Here is a 21,933-nt window from a genome sequence, read left to right as displayed (position 1 = left end):
AGAAAGAATACTAGTAAAAAATGAGACGGCCAGCGAAAGTTATAAGCAAAGTTTCGGATTAGTGGTACCCCCAAAAATGAGTAATTAGAAATTCAGTCAAAATATTTCACGATCTTACTTAAAAACCAAAACGGCCTTGAAAGATATCGAACAAGACAGATGATATTGTAATATTTAGTTAAGAAACTCGTTACTGTTAAGTACAACAATGTTTTTATTATCTTTGGCTAGAATTTTCAACCAAAGAACCATTCACTAAAATGTTTTCTATCATTAAAGTTGAAACAAATATATTGAAAGCAGAAAAGGCAGTTTTAAGAATGGTTGTGGTATACGTATGCAAATATGTACGAAGTGACTAACAGACTAACAAAACTTTTTCACAGAAAATTGCTTTGTGTGATAACGTCTGTGAGACGGAATCACAAGGGATTACGGCACTATGGAACAATAAAATATGAACAGCTTAGTGCTTCTATCAGATGTTACAAGAAAATTGGACATTGGTTGATAAAATCTATAAAACTCATAAAACTAACCCTGTTACGTATTAAACATAAAGTCGATTGTTTAAAAGTTTATTACTCATAAGGTCTTCCTTTAAATATTCTGACGTAGGGAAATGACTTATAATTAAATAGTCCTTAAGCAAATGAAGATACTGTTAGATATTATTTAACCAGCGACCGATAGACTGCTCGTAGGACCTTAACCCCTCTATGGAATTGGCTACAGGACAATAGGTTTATCTATATCAGTTACTGAAACCTATAACCAAATATCTATTGAGTGTGTGTACCTGAGTGAGAATAATTTACGTCTAATAACAGGTCTCTTGTCGGGACAATACTGCCTCAATGCACACCTGAATGCGCTAGGATTAGCAGGGGGTGCAAAGTACAGATTCTGCTATATAGAGGACTAGACCTCTATCCACGTTCTCTAGAAGTGTGAGAGCATAGGGAACTCCAGAGCATTACACCTGGGATGAAATACAAGCTATCTCATAACCTGAGCTCACTGAAAGGAGTGGGAATCATAGATCAGCATCTCTTGTAATGTAGATGACGCCATAAAAAATTATACTTACCTTTTACCCAGACCCCGCGGATGGCCCCACCAATATCCAATATTGCGAAAAGAAGGGGTGATTTAAGAGATGTTGAACATGGTAACAACAAGGAAACAAAAACATGGTAGTAAATCTTAGAATGAAACATGGACACAATGTTCAGTAAATATGGAAAATAAGACCAATAGCGTCCTGAAGTGACAGTAGCTCGTGGAAAACACGAGTTTAATAGTTTTCTAGTATATTTTAACGTAATCATATGGTTTTTTCATATAAATTATAATAGATAAACAACCATATAAACATGAAATTGTCAACTTCCTTCCAGCTTTATTACAAACACGTTCACCTCAACGATTTGAAATGAGGTCGATCAATACGCAGCTGCTCTAGAGCTTGTGAAGGGGGATTATATTGCCGTAGGACTAGTGGTTGCCATATTTCTATGGCGACTAAAAAGAAAATGTTTCAAGTCTATAAATAATAATCGCGTCATAATTTAATCATTCAAAATTAAAATACGGATACTAAAACTTTGAATCATTAATTTATAATTTCATACTCTATTTTTCTTGGGATAATTATTATTAGAGTAGTTGGCAACGACGCTTAAATTCAGGACTGTAGGATCAAGGTCATGGTGCCCAACAGAATACTTGTCTTCTCAACAAAATGATGCTAGTTAGTCCAGTCATTGCGTCGAAAAGAAATTGCATAAAATTGCTAATAAACCGAGAATGCCGATTTTTTGATATTGCGTGGAGATAGGGTCTAGAAATATTTGACATCACAAAATTTCCCATATACTTTTCTGTCACATTTAAAAAGACCTTTAAATATATTTGTCAACTCTCGTTTCTTCGTCGATATCCAAGCATCTTTGCATTTAATTCTGATTGTTATACACTATAATTTGCAAAAGTTTGTGGATCTCATAGATTCAGACTATTTTTATTTAAATAATGAGAGGTATGATTTAAAAATAAGGAAAGTGAGAAAATCGATCGAAGTCATTGTAATATCAACACGTAGTTTGTCGATATATGAAGGTGTTAATAAACAAGAAAGCCTACACATTGGAGTGACAATTATAAATGACCATTTTGAAGAATTTCATTTGTGGAATTAACAATTTTGCATAAAAATTTGATTTTTGTATATAATAATTTGCAAAAGTTTCATATATTCACATTATTTTTATTGATATAATGAAACAATGTGATGTAAAAATAACGAAAGTAAGAAAATCGATTGCAATCATAGAAACATCAACACGTATCTTGCCAAAATTGTTTTTTATTTTATTAGAATAGAATTCGTTTACAGAGTAGAAGTCACTTTCCAGTGAATATTGGCAAGTGATTGTGCATTTTTTTGCATTGTAAAATTTTGATCCATTAAGTAATTTTGAACGTGGAGTAGGTAGGTCCAGGTCGTGCTCCGCGTTCCTAGGTGAATAGCCGTACAACGATATTTATGTCTCTGAAGATAACTTGATTATAGAAACGCGCATCAGACAGTGTAATTGTCAGTGTTGGTGTAGTGGTAGTGTAAACAGTGTGTTCTGTAGGCAGTTAAAAGTACGAGTGCAATTACGATGAAGGTTCAACATGTTATTTCGATTGGAAGATATTTTGGTTTTTGAGTTATACCACTAGCAATTTGCTATGCGGTTGATTCATTCAAAATTACTGAAAATTCCCGATTTATTAGAGAATTCCCGGTTTTTCCCGCCTCTGCGAAATTACCGTCTCTTCCCGGTTCTCAAAGCTCCTAGAACTCTTTGCAAGATCCAATCCTTGCCGACAATTTGAATTAAAACTTTTGTAGCCTATCTCACGTAATTTCCAAAAATCATCACTTCCAATTCTATAAAACGATTGGAATAAATCTATGTGACGTAACAATAGAAATGAAATACACCAAATTATCATCACAACCTAGATTTGTATTTAATGAGTGATATATATCTAGTTCATTTTAGTCACGTATACAAATCACTTTACGTTGAGTATATTTGCATGATTTCTAGTAAAATTTGAAAATAATCAAATTTGACAATTTACACAAGGATTTATAAAAAAAATAGTGAAACAATACGCAATTGTGTTTATTTATTCCAACTTATTCTTTTGAATAACTAATAATAAGAAGTAGAATCTGTATTCGAAGATAGCGCGTTGTCTCGTTTCTATGTACGAAGGCCGTTTTTTTTTCCAACTTCGATCGCTCCGTGCAGTGGCAACGAGGGAAGAAGAAAGCAGGCATCTGCCGTAGGCCACTGCGAAGCTCTTGCACTACACACTCCGCCATTGTTGACATTCAGGCGTCAGACGGCGTTTTCCTACAGCCACATAAACATGTCCGCCATCATTGATGCTCCCGCCAAGTGTGAATTGCGAAGTGTAATTCGTTTTCTACAGGCTGAAGGCCATAGTGATGCAGAAATCCATAGGAGAATGAGTCGTGTGTATGGGGAAAACTTAATAAACGTAATAATGTGCATGATGAAGGTAGCCAAAGACGCAAATCTATCGTTTCAGATGATCTGGTTCAACGAGTTGACAGAATGATGAAAGACAGCCGCAAATTCATCATTACTGCTTTGTCTACGGAATTTCCAGAAGTTTCGAGGTCTGTTTTGTATTCTACTTTAATTCATTGGCGGCAACTTACTTTGAATACGGTATAGAAAAGCTTGTTCACAAATATGACAAATGTCTTAATCTCTTCGAAAAGTAACCAATCTTTTGGTAATAAAATGATTGTTTTATATGAACTTGGAGGTTGAAAAAAAAAACGGTCCTCGTATATATTTGATCTGATCTTTTCATATCGGTACATTTAGAGATGAAGAGTATAAATATCGTCTACGTCCTCATCATTTAAACATTTCATGGGGTTAGTTAATAGGTAGACTAGCATAGAAAAAAAATTTATAGAATTTGATTTTATTATTCAATATACGAGGTACAAGGATTGCTACTTAAGTTTTAAGATATGGCAACACTGATAAGAATATTTCAAAAATATGACATTGTTATTATTCGACATTTTTAATGGTGAACTTACTAACAGCGTTTTCATTCTAGTGCTATTTGAGTTGTTTATAGATACTTGAAATATTCATCTTGGTCGAAAAATTGATTAATATCACTTTAACTTATGGTGATCAAGCAAAATCTCTCGCTGGTTTTCCGAATACAATCATGGTTGCACTTCGCTACAGGAATTTCGTGAATATCGTCCAAAATCTACTAGAAACCATCTCTGCTGTGCGTCAACTGATCTTGCAAGATCGTCATGTGACATACCATGAGATTGATGCATAATTGGACATTCATTCCACTCGTATACATTCAACATTGAAAGAAAAAAAGGTCAGAAAAAAGCTAGTGTCGATTGGTGCAAAGGAATGTTGATAAAAGACGTCTATAAGTTCGTGATAAGGGACGAATGATGTATCTCTGAACGTGAACCCGAAACTAAACTACAATCGACTGTATGATCTTTCAAGACGAGCCAAATCCAACAAAAGTTGTTCGCGAACGAAGCACTTCGAAGCAAATGGTCGTTCCATTAGATCAAAGTAGAATGATCAAGTCTGAATGGTACACTAGCATTTTTTTGCCAGATATGTTGGAAAAAATCAAGCAATCGCAGAAGACGAATCGTTCTCCACTACGACAATGCGAGATCTGAAGCATCAGTTCAAACAAAAACGTTTTTGAACAATCAAAACATCGAATTGGTGGGTCATCCGCCTTAGAATCCTTGTTTGACACCTAATGATTACATGTTTTGGAGGTAACTCAATAGGAATAGAAAAAATACTTCGACAATTAGTTAAAATGCGTGCAAAAGTATATTGATCTTAATTGAAAAGATTTTGAAAAACAATAAAGCCATATCCAATCATTAATATTTGTTTTTATTTATCTATCTCAGAACTTAAGTAACAACCCGCTTATAGTACGCGCCCGAGACCATTCTCGTAATTTTAGATGTTAATCGTAATTGGTGTTTACATGAGAAAGAATAATAATAATCATTATAGTATTCCTTCCACTCTATTCGAAGAATTCAATAAAATCAGTTTCGTCGCTAAATCGTCCTCTATCTACCTACACTCTAAAAGTGTTTGAATCAAAGTGAATTCAGTGAAATTTGTGGTAATATTATTTTCAATATTCTTTAGAACTAAGTTTTTCTTATATCTTTTTATATGTTGCTCATAAAATTCCAGTTTTAAGCAAATTTTTTATAATAGTTTCGGTGTTATTTCCTATTTATTTTGGGAACAGAACGAATAGAATAGAACAGGTACTTGTTTGGTTATATTTTAAAAAAATATAATTTTAGTTTTTTCATATGTTAGAGCATAAACTCCTTCTTATTCAAATCTGTTCTACCTACTCATTCCTTCCTTAGTAATTTCCGCCCGTGTTCCCGTTTCCATCCTCATTTTATTATTTTTCGCAGTTCTACAGCTGCCAGGTTGGGAATTCAACCACACCCGAAGGACTCCGTTGTTTTTAATTTAAAATTGCTTTTATTCGTTGGGCTCTTTTGGATACGCAGTTGATTATTTTTTCAATAAATTTATTTGTTGTTGAAACTTTTTTTAATGTTCTTAGCAATAAATATTAATTTGCATAATCGTGTCTGAGAATAGTTTTAGTTTCTTTAATTTTAATTTTTAATTTAATTAATAAGGTGTTTCCAGTTTTTCCATCTTTTTTATTATTCGTTAGTTAAAAAGCTGGTAACGTCCAATTTAATATTAATTATTCACCCTATCAGAGTCTCCTCCCGCAGAATTTAAAGTTATATAACAAATTAAAGATGACTCTTAAATCATAAACGAAATTATCTGTTGATTGGTTCAAGAATTTATTATGATATATGCACGTTATTTTTTCTAAAACTGATATTTCGTTGATTTTTGTTGTTATTTTTTTTCATAAAATGCTTTCCAAGGTGAATAACGTAATGCGATGTTCAATTTTTCCGATATTATTATAATTATTTTTGTATACATTAAAGAGCACTTACCAATTTGTTGTTGCTGTTTCTGAAAAACAAAAATAAAAACATTAATGAAAAATTACAATAAAAAAGATTTTTCTAATTATTAATAATGGTACTGAATACAGTGACAGTCTTATCATACCAGCGGTTTACGAGGGGCTGCGGTGTGAAGCCATTAACAAAATGAATTCCAAGAAGGAAACACTAGTTTTGGCTTTATTACTTCTAAAACGAAAACATCGACGAATTTGGGGACTCATTATCGATTAATCGAATGGTAGAGAGCGACTACTTTGTGTTGTTTCGCAAACGAATAAAAAATGGCGTTTGCACGCGACAATACAAAATGGCGTCCACACTACGATCTCCTTGCGCGGCCTCAACAAATTCGATGCGCGTGCGCCGCGAGCTCGTTGCGCGCCCGCTCCGCTTTGAAGACGCTCGCAATCCACTAGTATAAGGCCCTTAGGTCAATTAGTTTAGCGTGCGAATGAAATCAATAGTAACAAGATTAATTTTCATAAACCATCACCCACTTTTAAATAAAATAAAATAAATTATTTAATTCTTCAGCTTTTAATATTACATTGAATCTGTAGATCTAAAAGTTACAGATTTATGAAGATACATATATTTGTACAATAGCGAAGCAGCAGAGTTCTAAGTTCTAATATAATCAAATTCAAACTAGTTTGGGAATGTCCGGACAAGTTAGTCAAGAAAAATAGTTACCCTGCAATGGACATACTGAAGTGGAGGGAACCGAGGAAAGTAGAGGAAGACACACCTTTCATAGGATCTGAACCCTTCTGTGGTATCAGCTACAGAACAATAGAAAAAGCATTGGAAAAGACACCTGAAGACCCTAGTCTTAGCAGGTAATGCAGCGTGCAGTTTCTATTGCACGGAAAACGAAACCTCTATCCAAATTCTATCAAAGTGTGAAACACTCCGAAACTCCAAAGCACTACACCTGGGATAGAAAGACGTTAGTTGGTTTTTGGTGGTTCGAATGAGAATGTCATTGATGAGAAGGAAGAGATTTATTTTGTGTGGCCCTGATATAGAAATAACTTTTTTTCAGGGCTGGAGTTGTGTTGGATGGTAGAGTGATGTGTATTGCAATAGGCTGGAAAAAACGAACAGTGAGTGAAAAAGATATTGGTGATATTTATTTGTGTTTTTTTTTGTTTATTTAGGTAGGCGGTTAGTTTAGTGGGCGGGTACAACTGCGGCTGCATTATTCCCTTTCGTCGTCCATATGTCTGATGAACCGGTTCAACAGGTTATAGGAAAACCGCAGAAAACCTACACCACCAACGATCAAACGTGAGAAGTATGAAATGGAAGACGAAGATCTTTGCCAGCTACAACCATCTCATATTTTGAACTTTCTAAGAAGACTAGGAGTAAGGGATCCGCTGTAAATACTGAGATTCCCAATATCGCGGCAAGACAGGGGTCCGTTCGGTTGCAGTGTACATGGTATCCTAATTTATCCTATCTACGTATATTTCAGAGAAAGCCTCCCTATAACGCCTTACTGATATCGCTTTCAGTGACTAACTGACTATATATTTAAAAATAATCTAATATCAAAATATCGAATCAAATTTTTTCTACAATTTCTATGAGAAGTTGTTGCTCATACTACGACAACTATTATTATTTCTCACGGCCCTTCGCCCATATCACATATGGTTAACCTAATCATAGTTTCCGAAAAGTCCTTAATAATATATTGACAAATATGATCGTTCTTACACATCACTTAATATTGATAATATCCAATCTTAATGTGAACAGTCGATTTTACGAAATTTAAGCTTTTCATTTGTAAATAACCAGAATGGTAAATAAAAAAACAAAGACGGTGAAAATCGACTACAGTTGCCGAAGGTTACATCGACGACAACATTAATAACAAGTTATAACGAATAGCTAATTTGTTTTGGAAGAAGCGTCAATAAATTTTCGCAGCAAGACAATTTTTACAAAGAAGTGATGAATGAAAGTGAGTTCATTATGGAAGAAAAGCATTTAATTGCGCAAAGAGACTTGGAATTTTTCTCAAAACAACCCTTATTTGCATCATGGTTGCAGAAATGAAAACATTTTGTTCGTAAGACAGTTTCTTTGATGAAGCCTGTGAAAGAATGATACGTTGCCAACTGTTTTCAGATATAAGTTGTGATCAGTTAAAGTGGTTCATGTAGGAAAAGAAAGCGTTTAATTTCACAAATCGAATTGGATGAATCATTTCGCGTTTTGAATTAATCTAAACAAAACGCTTGTTTATTTCATGGTTACAGGAATGGAAACATCCTGACACTAAGCCACCAGTTAATTTATACTCAAATAGAAATCACGCAATTTGATGAAATTCGAGTGGTGCCTTCCCTGTGCCTTCTGTAGGCTGTAGTATTCGGAAAAGACGTGCCTTGGTAGTTGATTCCACGGTCTTGCACTTCTTCAAAGGAAGGAGTCCTGATAAATGGACGTTCTAAGCGTCATCAGGCGAACTCGTTGTTCATGAGCCACGTCTTCAATAAATACAATAAATCTTTTCTGTACAATCTCATGGTTTAGACCTCTCATGATGTGTAAAATATATTGAAGGTTTCTTCTTTTTACTTCATGAAGGATCTCTACTTTCTTTTCCATATTTTTCAGAATTCGAAGGTAGTCGCATATCTCAAAAGCTTCTATTATTCGCTCGCAATATGCTTTGAGGATCTAAGCTTCTATACCACACAAAAGAAGTGGGACTACATAGCACTTGAGTTCTCAACTTCAAGCTCAGGTCGCGGCTACAGAGAAGTTTCATGATCTTCATAAACGATGCTCGGGCTTTCTCGACAGTAATTCACGGAACATTCAAAACTTGTACCCAGGTAGTCGTACCTGTCGGCTCTTTCCAGTCTTTCCCCCCATATACGTATTGGGTGCTTCAATTTCGGTAATAATAATACATTTGGTATTCTTAGTTTTGTGTATTTTGTACATCCTGCATGTTTTCGGCGAGAAGTACTGTGTCGTCTACATCGCACAGATTGTTCAATGGAGTTTGATACGGGTACAGTTTGGTAACTATTTTTGTCAAGGTTTTTTCGTTCCGGGGCTCGTATTAATTGTTTGTGTCTAACTTTATAAAATGCCTTATTAAATTCAATGAAACGGACCTTTTGGATGACATCAAGACATAGCTGCACCCCATACAGGGTGTTAATGTTAATTTTGGTTTTTTTCCTGATAATGATAGATATTACTCATTAGGATGAATCATTCTCATAGGTAATTATTCGTTTATTGAATTATAATACCTTATTATTCGATTTTGAAAACCTGTAGCTCTTCTATCTCTATCTTCTCTATTGTTTTGTTAGTTTGTATATCATTTTTAAATAATCAACAAAAATATTCGAAATAAATTTATAAAAATTATAAATAAAACCTTCGAATGTTGCCTATAAATAACTTATACGCATTTTTTAACGATAATGACGTCATACATTCGAATATAAAATCGATGTATCCGATTTTTGTTTTGTCGTTATGTCGGCATGAAATTTTGAACAATTTTATTGGAACCTTAACGTGATCTTTTTGTATATTTGATTTTTTTTCGGAAAATTTCCATATTATTATCATACACCTTGTGATATGCATATACATCATATTTTTAATATTGTTTGCTAACGTCTAAATATTGTTTGATAAAAGCTACCGTTTAGAGATTTTACTGATTTATTAGATTTAATATCTTTTTAGAGGTTGAATAAATATTTTTTGAAACGATAGGTTCATATCTATACAGTTTGTCCTATAAATTCATTCTCCAAAATTTAAGATAATCAAAATAATTAATTACACGTATTATAATAAAAAAGCGAATAGTTCAGATCTACTGATTATTACACGACGCGAGATTAAAACATATAGCGAATATACGAGGTCTCGCTATTAAATAATAAGACTGCGCGTCTAGAGGCCGCCCTAGACCTGCGTTGGGTATCTAGATATCTTGTCTATGCACGTCCCAAAACATCTTCCCGTCACTATTGTAATATTTGTGCAATAGAGGTTGGAAACGAACGTGTTTTTTTTTCTTGCCGAAAACCATGTGTGACGAAAAACAGGAGCAACGTATCAATCTCAAATTTCTTGTCAAATTGAAAAAAACTCCGACTAAGTACTATAATTTGTTGCAAGAGGCCTATGGGAACAATACTCTATCTCGTACACGTGTTTTTGAGTGGTATAAGCGATTTAGTGAGGGCCTAGGGAGCACTGAAGATGATAAGCGCCCAAGTCGCCCTGTGACTGTTTTAACTCCGGAAACAGAGACCAAAAAAAAACAAATCGAGCGTGCAGATCGTCGAATGAGCATCCGGATAATTGCCGAGGAACGGTTAGAAAAATTTTACATGAGGAAATACATATGACAAAAATCTTTGCGAAGTTGGTGCCAAAAAATCTGACTCCTGACCAAAAGCTCTTGCGTCAACAGGTTTGCTCAGATTTCTTTCAAAGGTTAGAAAAATATGTTTTGAAAGGGACCCGATTTGAGTCTATGGAAGCGGTAAGGCAAAAAACGGCAGAGCTCCTAAAGACCCTCACCAAAGAAGACTTCCAGCACTGCTTCGATCAATGGAAAAAACATAGGGAAAGGTGTGTGGAGAGGGGAAGGGAGTATATTGAAAGGGAGCATTCGAATGTAGGATGATTTTTATAATAAAATCCTTTTTCGTAACCAGTCTCGTTATTTAATAGCCAGACTTCGTATTTATAGCAGCAATTACCCACAATGCATTTATTTCAGCTGACATTCTTGATAAACAAAAAATCTTTCTTGTTGGAATATAATGCTGAACAGAGTAAACTCAACCTATTTAAGGAGGCTCCCGCGTCTACCAAATTAGTTATATTAAAATTTATTGTTTTTTATTCCACATGTATTTATGTTTAAAAAGCTTAAATTAATTAAATATGAATCCGAAAGTTGCTAAATTAAACGTTAAAATTTCATTAAAAATAGTCGATAAACGTATTGCTACATATACGAAGATGGTGTCAGAAGCACCTGGCCTGATTTAGAGATGGCGGTAATTGCTCGAAAAATGCCACTGTATTAGAAAGTACACAATATGTACAGCATAAGTTTCAAATTTGTAGGTGCCACGTCGTTTAGTATTTGTTTGGCAACCATCGATAGTGAAGGTGAAGGTCGATAGTCAGGAACGGCTAGTATATAAACTTTGCAGTGCTATAGAGCTACGAAAAAATGGTAAATGTTTGGAAGTGGGGTCCATTCTATTTTTGGTCATAAAAAATTGATATTTTCAATATTATAAATATTTTTTAATTTATCGGCGCAATCAAGATCAAAATGAGACCTAAGTTTAAGAGCTATTTAAACGTAATTTAACCTTAAAAATTTTTAATAATTTGTAGAAATTGTTCAAATTATAATATTCAATTGATATTTCTTTCAAATTGTTCGTTTTTGTATGTACGTTTGAAAATATACGACATTCTTAGAAAAAAAAAACAAATTTATGAGTTTTGGATTTTTTATGAACTAAAAAGTATTAAAACTTCTGTTTTCAAACTTAGGTCTCATTTTTATTTTAAATGTACCGAAAAAATAAATCAAATGAAAAAAAATTGAAAATAAAAATCTTTCTTTATGATCGAAAATATAGTGGACCCACTTCCAAAGAATAACCAAAAAATTAAGAATAAAGAAATGATAATTACATGATTTAAACAATAACAATAATCCGAATTAATACATTTTCTATCAGGTATCCAAAATAAAATTTCAAATATTTCATAGTCACCATATAATACCTTGATATAAAAGCTCAATCAGTTAATTAAACTACCTTCTAATCACCACTGTAGAAGTATTATTATTCATCTGAAATATACGCAAGTATTCTGCGCGCTATTTTCATAACCTATTCGCTACATTCAATCCAGAGCGAACGGGTGGTTATGTGCCGAGTAAATCGCTTTTTTCTCGATTTTTCGACTGTCTAGTTCTTCAGGGCGATTTCTATTTCCAAGGTGTAGTGTTCTGGAGTTCCTTAGTGTTTCACACTTCGAAAGAATGAGGTTTCGTTCTCTCTGTACGCCGCATTATCTGCTAGGTCTAGCGTCTTCAGGTGTTTGTTGAGGCGACAGTGCCCCGATAGTGTTAGTATTCGTAGATTTTCTTATTTAGCTTGGTACATTTAACGAATCTACTCTGGTTCTAGTTACCCAAAAGTCTTTGCCTGTCTCAACTGTAAATTGTCCCAATAAATGGTTTTGTGCCCATCTATCTTCTTTCCAATGATTTTTCTATTGTTCTGTAGCTGATACCACAAAAGGGCTTGGGGCTTATCAGCTATTTTCTTTCTCTTCGCTCTGGTATGTCCCGGAATCCATTATAGGGTAATTTTAATTTTCTAAGCAATCCCAAACGAGTTTGGATTTTATATCTAATAATTTCTTTTTAGATTGAACTAAACATATTTTTCAATTGCGCAGATTTAGAGTGCATGTGATTTTGTGCAGTATGGAAGTTGGTTTCAACTTAACAAACACCAAGAGATTTTTTAAATATCTATAAAAAAAGATACCCACTGCTCATTTTTTTAGCGATAAAGCTTGGAGAGAAATAAAGGTGTTATTCAGAGCACTTAAGTTTGAGAAAAAAAAACACGAAAACTAAAAAGCCAGGTACATGGAATGTGCGTTATTAGAATCAACCAATATTATGGCTCTATGAGATTCCGCCTCTTGGATTAAATATACAAACGCAAAATGAAAATGTGTCGAAGAATAAAGATATATTATCAAAAATTAATATTTCTATTTAATTTTGTGGGCCATTTTCGCGAAAATAATGAAAGCGATACTTTATTTGATTGTGGCATATTTCTTGGGTTACAAATTTTTTTGCCGATCAGATTGATCTGTCACAGCGATTGCTTAAAGTATGTTATGAACAAATAATTGAAAGAATTATGTTAACCCTTTTTTGGCGATCAATGCGGATAAAACTACGGCACAATCTCAAATTGAAATTGTGAATTTTCTTAGCACAATAGCACGATAAAAGTAAAATAGTTAAGTGAAGTAAAAACGTAAAGTGGTGATTGGTCATTTCAATAATCCATCATTTTGGCATGGAAGGCGATGAAATCAATGAACTTCTAACCGGAAAGTTTTTTTTTGGAACAATGCAGAACACCTAAATTTTTTTCACTACGAAACGCCAATGCTGACAGTAACATATGTAATTTTTACCCGCTTGGTATAATTGTATCTACCAAAGTATGAATTTAATTTGAAAAAAAAAAAAATCTTACGGAATTGTATGCGGCCACGAAATTTCCCAAGCCCGCAGCTTCTAAACTTCTCGGGTCTAATGAATTACTTCGCGGTTTATCAAATCGCGTTGGCGAATATTCATCTTTGTTTTTACTGTATATCCATTTGAAATATTGAGACATTTTCCAGGTTTTGTACCGCACACGCACAAACTACATTTTTATTTAAATCGAAGCGTCGATATTTACTCCATACTTAATTTGAAAAAACAAGAGTCACACTATTATCGCACACGACATAACCTCTACTTTGATATTCAATTACTGATTCTAAAATGTTGTCGAATGTAAGCGTATATGACTGAGTAAATATATATATGTAAGTTTACCTTAATCGGTTTTTTTTTAGATTTATAGCTGTTATTATAAATTTTATTTTGACAACGATTCTATATTGTATCGTTTCCTTATTGAGAGAACATCTATGATGTAGGGTACTTTTATACGAGTTGTTTCTAAATTCACGTGAAAAATTTCGGGAGATTATTTCATAAAATTACACACTTCGATTTTTTACTCAGTTAATAGTTTCAATTGAAACGATAACAATCACGATTAAACGAAAAATATTAATGCTACAGCGAACCGTATGCAGTTTATCTCATTTCTGTAAACAAATCAGTATAATCGTAGTCCCCATTCGCATTCCAAAAAGTTTGTAAGCTAATTTTCGCAAAATTAGATTCTTTCTCAATGTTAATTGTTTATTGGAACGATACAAATCGTGATTCATTAAAAAATATCAATATTGTAGATAATCGTATGCAGTATATCTCATTACTGTATACAAATCAGTATAGCCGTACATATGAGGTGTCTTTTTTGTTTAGCCAGAAAAACGTTAAGTGCAACAACACAACAACGATAATTTTTCGTAAAACGGATTGTTTTCAATAGAAAAACATGTACAGTAAATAATATTTTTAGGGGGTATTTATAAGTTTATGCCAAAAAGTTCTTTGCAAAATATGATCTCTTGCATGGATAATTGTTTATTGAAACGATACAAATCATGATTCATCGAAAGATATCAATACTGTAGCTACCGTATGAAGTGTTTCTCATTACTGTAAGCAAATCAGCACAGCCGTAGGCCTCCTTCGCATCAGAATTGTTTGTTTTGCCGGAAAAACGTTATATATAACAATGAAACTACGAATTGTTGTAAAATTTCCCTTGAAAATGTGAATGTTTATGTCAAAAAGTTCGGAAAGTTATTTACCAAAATAACATAATTCGTTGATTGTTTATTGAAACGATACAAATCATGATTCATCGAAAGATATCAATACTGTAACAAACCATATGAATGTTTCTCATTACTGTAAACAAATCAGTACAGCCGTAGGCATCAAAATTGTTTGTCTAACCAGAATAACATGAATTGTAACAATGGAACAACGAATTGTTGTAAAACTGATTATTTTCAATAGAAAAACATCATTTTTATATAGGGCGTTACTAAGTTCATGCGAAGAAGTTTGGAAGATTAATCTGCAAAACTAATCATCATTGCTGCAGCAAACCGAACAAGAAAACAACAAATAGCGCTGTCGCCAATGCAGTGCCTCTAGCTACAGTAAACAAATCACTGTAACAATAGAGCAACGAATTTTTATAGGTAAAACTAAGAAAAACCGTAATTGAAACTTAAATTGATTGAAAGAAGAATATGGCAGGCGTGTACGTGTTTTTGAGCGTTTTCAACATGTCCGAGAAGATGTTCTAGAGGTTAGTTATGGATAACAACGAGGCACAAAGCAATAATCGTTAATTTTGAAAAAGAATTGAATAATTGTAAATTTCAAATAAATATCAACAAAGATGTTAATAATAAATGTGGTAAGGCACGTTAATATGTTAATTTATGAGTAGACAACCATAGTGAAACACTTGAGGTGCTAAGAAGAAGCAACAACTAAAAGTGACAAAAGAAAAGGGTCTAATTAATAATTAAATTTAAATGTCTTAGTCTGTATTGAAAAGGTAACGAAAAAATACTTTTTTGATATATTCTTTTTTCATTTTACTTTAGATTCTGAATTCATATGAGGTTTGAAGGTGATGAATATTCGTAAAAAGGTAGTCAATAAAGTCATCAATTGTTTTTTATTATAGCTGAGTGTTTTCATAATAATATACAACAAAAACATTAGAAATTGGTTAATGACTAACCAGTGCTAATAGGAGTTTAATTGTCTACGTTAAGAATCTTTAATTGCTTACAGCAGCAATTAATAATATATATGAAGGTACCAATTAATTTTTTATGCATCATTAAAACGTGTTTTAAATAGAAAAAATATTTATATAAAATTTTATTGTGGTTATAAACAAATCGGAACATTTTCATAACCAAACAATCAAAATTTCAAGCATGCTGCCACGAATATCTTTGATATGAAAATTCGCAGAGTAATACAAAATAGTTAAGGAATAGTTTTGACCAGAAAAAGAAATGCTCTGTACTTTTCCAGCAAACTGCTGCTCTATAAAGGCTCATTTTTGTTGCCTCATAACTGGAAGTGGAAAAAATCACGTTCCATGTGAGGGGGTGATAATGATAGTTCTCGAGACTGCCAGACATGCTCCAATGATTCAGAATAGGCTGCTATTTGTTTACAGGGAGGTTGAGATTACAAGTACAGAAGGACCATAGTCGAGGAACGTGCAGAGTGATCAATTCTGGTGTGATATAGAGTGCCACCAGTCTCAATACAAAAACTCATCGCCTCGTCGCGGTATTGATGTTATCGTTTTTCGAAATGTCGTGCCAAGTCACTTTTGGTAGCTTTGTGGATTGCATTGTCGTCATGGTTGAATTGTTTTCACAAACTCGTAAATGAAGGAGCATCACAAAGCATAACTTGAAGTATTTTTTTATATTAAAAATATTATAGAGCCCTTGAAAAGTTGATTCATTGAATATTTCCGAGTTTGGGTTAAACATGATGACCACACAGCCTCTGTCAAGCCACTCTCCCCTCCAGCCGCCATCTGTCGACTATTACGATTTTTTTGATAATTTGATTTTATAAACTTTTTTATTTTCAAGGTCTTTATAACTATAATTTAATTGAACTTTCTGCCTGTAGTATATGTGCATTATTTGGGGAGTCTTTTTGGCTTTATTCTGCACCTATATCTCATTGTTTTGCTTCCAAAATGCGTAGAGTCCTACCAAAGGAAGTTTTTGTATCTCCCTTTCCAAGTTGTTAGTTAGAGAAATACGGAGGGTAGATGCTCTGCTGTTTCCATGACTTGCTCGCAGAATCTGCAGTTCTCGTCCTTTGTCGTGCCTTAAGGTGATGTTTGAGGGGGCAGTGACCTGCCAGAAGACCGACCAACAGTTTGAAATCGTTTCTAGTCATCACGAGAAGTTCTTCAGACTGATATGGTTTTGAATCTTACGGATTGTTTTAGGCCTGGAGTGTTTCTCTAGTGAGAATCAATCTTATTCTTTAATAATCTGTTAAGTACATTGATATGACATCTCATGAAGCTACAGTAGGGATCTGGTCATAGAGTCGTTGCTCCTGTTTCGGCAAGACTGTTTACTTCGTCATTGCCTGCTATACCCTGGTCGATTGGTAGCCACATTAGAGTTACTTTGTTAGCTAGTACTTTCAGAGTGTGTTTGAACCCCCATACTAGTTTGGTCGTGCAATCAATAGCTTCAAGGCCGCTTGGCTTGAGAATTTGAATGTGCTTTTTGGAAATGATTCTATTCTAAAACTCCTCAGAACAATTGTGAATTGCCATTAACTCTACCGAAAAAAATGGTGAGTTAAACTGAGGCTAGATTGGTTTGAAGCTAAAAGCTCTACTTTATTCTTGTTAGGAGACGTTTTGTGCCTTTATATATTGGGTTTGCGACAACGTAATTTCGTAGTATAAAGTAAAACATTTTTTTTTTAATAAAGAATAGTTTTTAGTCAATTATATAATTTCCATTCGGCTCAATGACCTTTTGCTTTCTTTTCTTCCAGCTTCATGATTTTGCGCTCATAAAATTTCTGGTCCTTATCAGCAAAAAACTGAACCAGGTGCGATTGAAGGTCATCGTCATTAGTGAGCAAGTTTGACCATTCAAAGAATTCTGCAAATTTCGAAATAAATGGTAATCAGATGATGCCATATCAGGGCTGTATGGTGGATGTGGCATCATTTCCCAACCAAGCTTTCCTTTGATTGCTTCATCCAGTTTCGTTAATTTTTGATAGCAAACATCAGAATTGATCATTTGGTTCCTTGGAAGCAGCTCAAAACACACACACACACGTTTGTAATCCCACCAAACTGACAGCATGAGCTTTTTTGTTGTTTTTCGGCTTTTGATGTGGTTTGTGCTGGTTCATCGTGTTTGCTCAATGATCATTTTCGAACTATGTTACTGTACTGCACCCATTTTCTTTTCAAGAAACGGTCGGCTCCATATAGTTTAAGGTGAATATCACAAAAGTTGATTCTTTGTGTTAAATGAATTTCTTTCAATTCGTGAGGTACCCAAACATCAAGCTTCTTAACTAGCCCAAGACATTTTAAGTGTTTTTTAAGTGTGTGCGAACAGTTATATGACGATCCTCTTCGATTATGACTTTGATTTGGTCACCATCAACTTCAGTAGGCCGGCCAGAACGTTGCTCATCTCTCCAGAACGGAATTTTTTATACCAATTCTGTCAGCACCATAAATTTCACATATTTCTTTGTGGACCCCAAATTATCTCCTGATGGGAACCAGTTAAGATCTGTTAACCATATATTAAGTTATACAAGATGTCTCTTATTTTATGCTCCATTAACGTATCGTCTCGGATTGCTTAATTCCTGTCTTATATTAATGTGACTGTGAAGGATCATAAATCTACCTACTTACTATTGTATTCGTTAAGATTTATTGTAAGCCGACCTTCTTCTGACGGAAACCAACGTCTTACTTAAGCGATTCCATATTTCCCTTAGATACTTGAAGTTATCATCAACTTATCTAATTACTTACACTTATTTTTGTATTGATGTGACTCTAACGACTATAAATATAATAAATTATAGCTTCTGAATACAATAGGATTAGTATTTAAGAGAGCATATACACACATAGTGCGTTCTTAATAGTCTTGACATCCAACTAAAATAGTAACTAACAGCTTCAATAAAAATCATGCACTACTTGCTTCTAAAGCGAGCTGTATCACGTGACTTTCGGCGAAGTACAGCACTAACATAAATTATCCGAAAAATAATCCAATCGAGGAAAATAATAAATTTCAGTCTATGTTTAGAAACCGAAACGTGTGTTTTACTGTTACAATAATGAAGAGGTAAAAAAATAGTTTCATTCACCTCAACATTACGTACTCATCTTGATTTAGCGAACAACTTGTACTCATAAATCATTGTTATCAAATTACCGTATATGTATACGACAAAATTCGTTAATTACAGGTAATTACACTTTTCCTTGATAGTTCAAAATGTTTTTCGCAAAAAAATTATTATGAAAAATTTGTTAAATCGAGGATGTCGTTACATATCCTTTATTATAAGAGTTACATGATTATTATTTAAACACATACATAATACATAATTATACAATACTGATAAAATTTAACAATTTTCGATATTTTAAAAAGCAATTATGCCCATACGTGACAAACAATACATAATTAATATTGGTTCCTGTTAGTCTGATCTTTTAAACTTTGTATAGGTACAGGTTGGGAGAGCAAAACATTATGTAACAAAAAAGTTTCAGTAAATTATACAATTATAACCTAATGATTAATTAAGTGCACGTCTATATTAAAACATTATGTATAATTTAGCAGCACAATCATATAAATATTGACTATGAACAAAGGTATTTTTAGAATTGTTATTATAATGTAGAAAATGATATTGAAAGTGAAAATTATATACGGTAATTTTCGTTGCCTAAGAAGACAAATGCAAGAAGATGGGAAGACTTATTAGTCTGATGGGCCATACCCTAAAAATATTTCTTAAAATCATGCACCAAAGAATATTCCGAAAGTATGAAAGAGACATAAACGACTCACAATTTGGGTTTAGACAAAGGTTAGGCACAGGTGAGACAATAGTCGTAACACAACTGCTTGTCCTGAACTGCTATGTCCATAGAAAGGACGTTTGAATCTGTTTCATAAATTATGAAAAGGCATTCGATCGCCTACGGCACCACAAACTAATCCAGCTCCTTAAAGACTCGATATAGATCAGAAAGACATCTGATGCATTGGTCAGGAATATCTCATGAATAAGCTGTCAAATTTTGACGTTTCTACTACATTATTTTATTGAGAGGTTTCAAATTTTGAAAGAATGAAAATTACGAAAAATGATATGTTCCTATTATTTGATTTATATTTGTCAAAATAAGAATCAACGAAATTTATTTTCTGTATCAGTAGAATCAGAAATATCTCATGAATAGGCTGTCAATTTTTGACGTTTCTACTTCACTAGATTATCGAGATACAGGGCGTTGAAGTTGGTTTCAATTTTGGTGTATAATAGAAAATTTTTAAAAATGACATGTTCTTCTAATTTGTCTTATATTTTCCGAAATATTAAACATTGACATTTATTTTCCACATTAACAGAATCAGAACTATTTTCTGAATAAATTGTCAAATTTTGACGTTTTTACTAGGATTGACTGAAGAGATATAGGGTTCTAAAGTTTGTTTAAATTTATGATTCATAATTTAAGAAATGATTTTTGTCTTTAATATTTTTCATATTTTCCGAAATAATGAACATTAAAATATATTTTCCAAATCAATAGATTTAGTAAAGTTTTATTAAAATATTGGTATTAAACAATAAAACCTGAAAGTTTCAATAATTTATAATTAACGTTTGATTTTCAATCAATTCTTCAATTAAAAATTTTCATTTAAAAAAAATTATAGTTAAAATCACAATTTTCCATATAGACCAAATTTTTATGATCAAGTTGAAAATGGGGGGTTCACTTGACGTGATCTTGCTCAGTTCTAATCTAACTACATTTATCACTACGTCTATGGTTACAATTCTATATCACAGGAAATACTTTAACTGGTAAAGCTTTATTTATATATCTTTTCCCACAAATTTTCATTAGTCTTTGTTTTCTCTGTTATGGATCAGAAACTTTTGTATATATTCTATCCCTCCATCCCTTACAAAGATTGTTTATATGCTATGATTTAGATCTAATGTAACTACATTTCACACTACTTCTGAGCATCTGAGTCTACGTCACAAGAGGCATAAAAGTCTTTCTCACTGTAGTGAGTCAGTCCACTTATTATTTCTCCACTTTTTTCCTACAAATTTTCATTAGTTTTTGTTTGTCTGTAATATAGCTACCCCCAATTGTGAATCAGAAAAATTTCTAGGCACCCATCATCCTATCTTCCAAAGATGGTATATCTATTAAGACTCATTTCTACTCTAACTACACTCGTGAGCAAAAAAATTTTAGCATCTCGAAAGCCTTTAATTTTAGCTTTATAATGAATAGTATATGTTTTTATTTTTTGGATAAAGTAAAAATATCAAACGAAGAAATATTTAAGAGTAAAGAAAACACAAACTTAATTTCGTCATAATTATAAATTATTTGAAATTAACCTATCAATATTTATTGTTACCTCCCTTGGGGGCTTAATAACAGCTTCAATACATTGTTTTACTCGATCTTTCGATTTCGTAGCTGATGCAAGATTTCTGACCTCAACTTTTCTCTCAAGCTCATCCCGTAAATACTCGATAGGTAAAACACAGTTTTTCCCACAGTTGTATCTCGTTATCTAAATTATCTCACATTCTTGTAATAATTTAGTGTAACGAAAGGTAAATTCTAAATTTTACCTCTTCAATTATTATTTTTGGTAATTTATAATGAATGATAGTTTAATGTCACCAATGTGGAAAACATATATAATGATTTTAATGTTTCCCTTACCTTTTTTCTATCGTCAGGAGGAACGTTGACGTGTGACCTGTTTCTGAATATATCCATAACTTTAGTCATTGGACTGCGACTCGAAGAAGCAGTAACTGTGTGGTAATATTGTGTATCAGAATTGCCATCTCTAACTGGATGTGCAGATCCATCTCTGGGAGCTTTAGGACGAGTGTGGGCAACATACTAAAAAGTAATACATATATTATTTAAATATTATTTTCTTGTAATAAGGTAGTATCGCGTCTATTTGGTAGCACCACAATTGAAAAATTACACAGGTTGGAGGGGATAAACAAACTAATTTAGCACAGGTCAGTAGACACACATTGTCACATTATCCTCAGTTCTGCCAATTTAGTTATTCTTTTAAGTTAGTTGGTTAGATTTTTTATAATATTTTATATTTCTTGTATGGGCTTATAACTTTCTTTCCTCATCATAGAAACTCTTATTTGTTCAAGATAATCC

At 33.1% G+C, this 21,933-nt stretch overlaps 1 protein-coding gene across 6 annotated transcripts in view; it reads right to left on the bottom strand.

Moving 5' to 3' along the window:
- LOC130441914 (uncharacterized) overlaps nt 1–21,933 on the bottom strand; it is a 125,674-nt gene that overhangs the window by 78,896 nt on the left and 24,845 nt on the right. For all 6 annotated transcript variants that reach the window (XM_056775788.1, XM_056775792.1, XM_056775787.1 and 3 more), the window contains exons 8-9: nt 21,463–21,648; nt 6,128–6,146 (exon numbers count right to left, since the gene is read on the bottom strand). In XM_056775788.1, coding sequence (XP_056631766.1) covers nt 6,128–6,146; nt 21,463–21,648 — 205 coding nt within the window. The remainder of the gene's footprint in view (nt 1–6,127; nt 6,147–21,462; nt 21,649–21,933) is intronic.

The sequence above is a fragment of the Diorhabda sublineata genome, chromosome 3 (genome assembly GCF_026230105.1).
Source record: "Diorhabda sublineata isolate icDioSubl1.1 chromosome 3, icDioSubl1.1, whole genome shotgun sequence".
In the NCBI taxonomy this organism is placed as follows: Eukaryota; Metazoa; Arthropoda; class Insecta; order Coleoptera; family Chrysomelidae; genus Diorhabda; species Diorhabda sublineata.
This window is presented reverse-complemented; position numbering and strand designations above follow the sequence as displayed.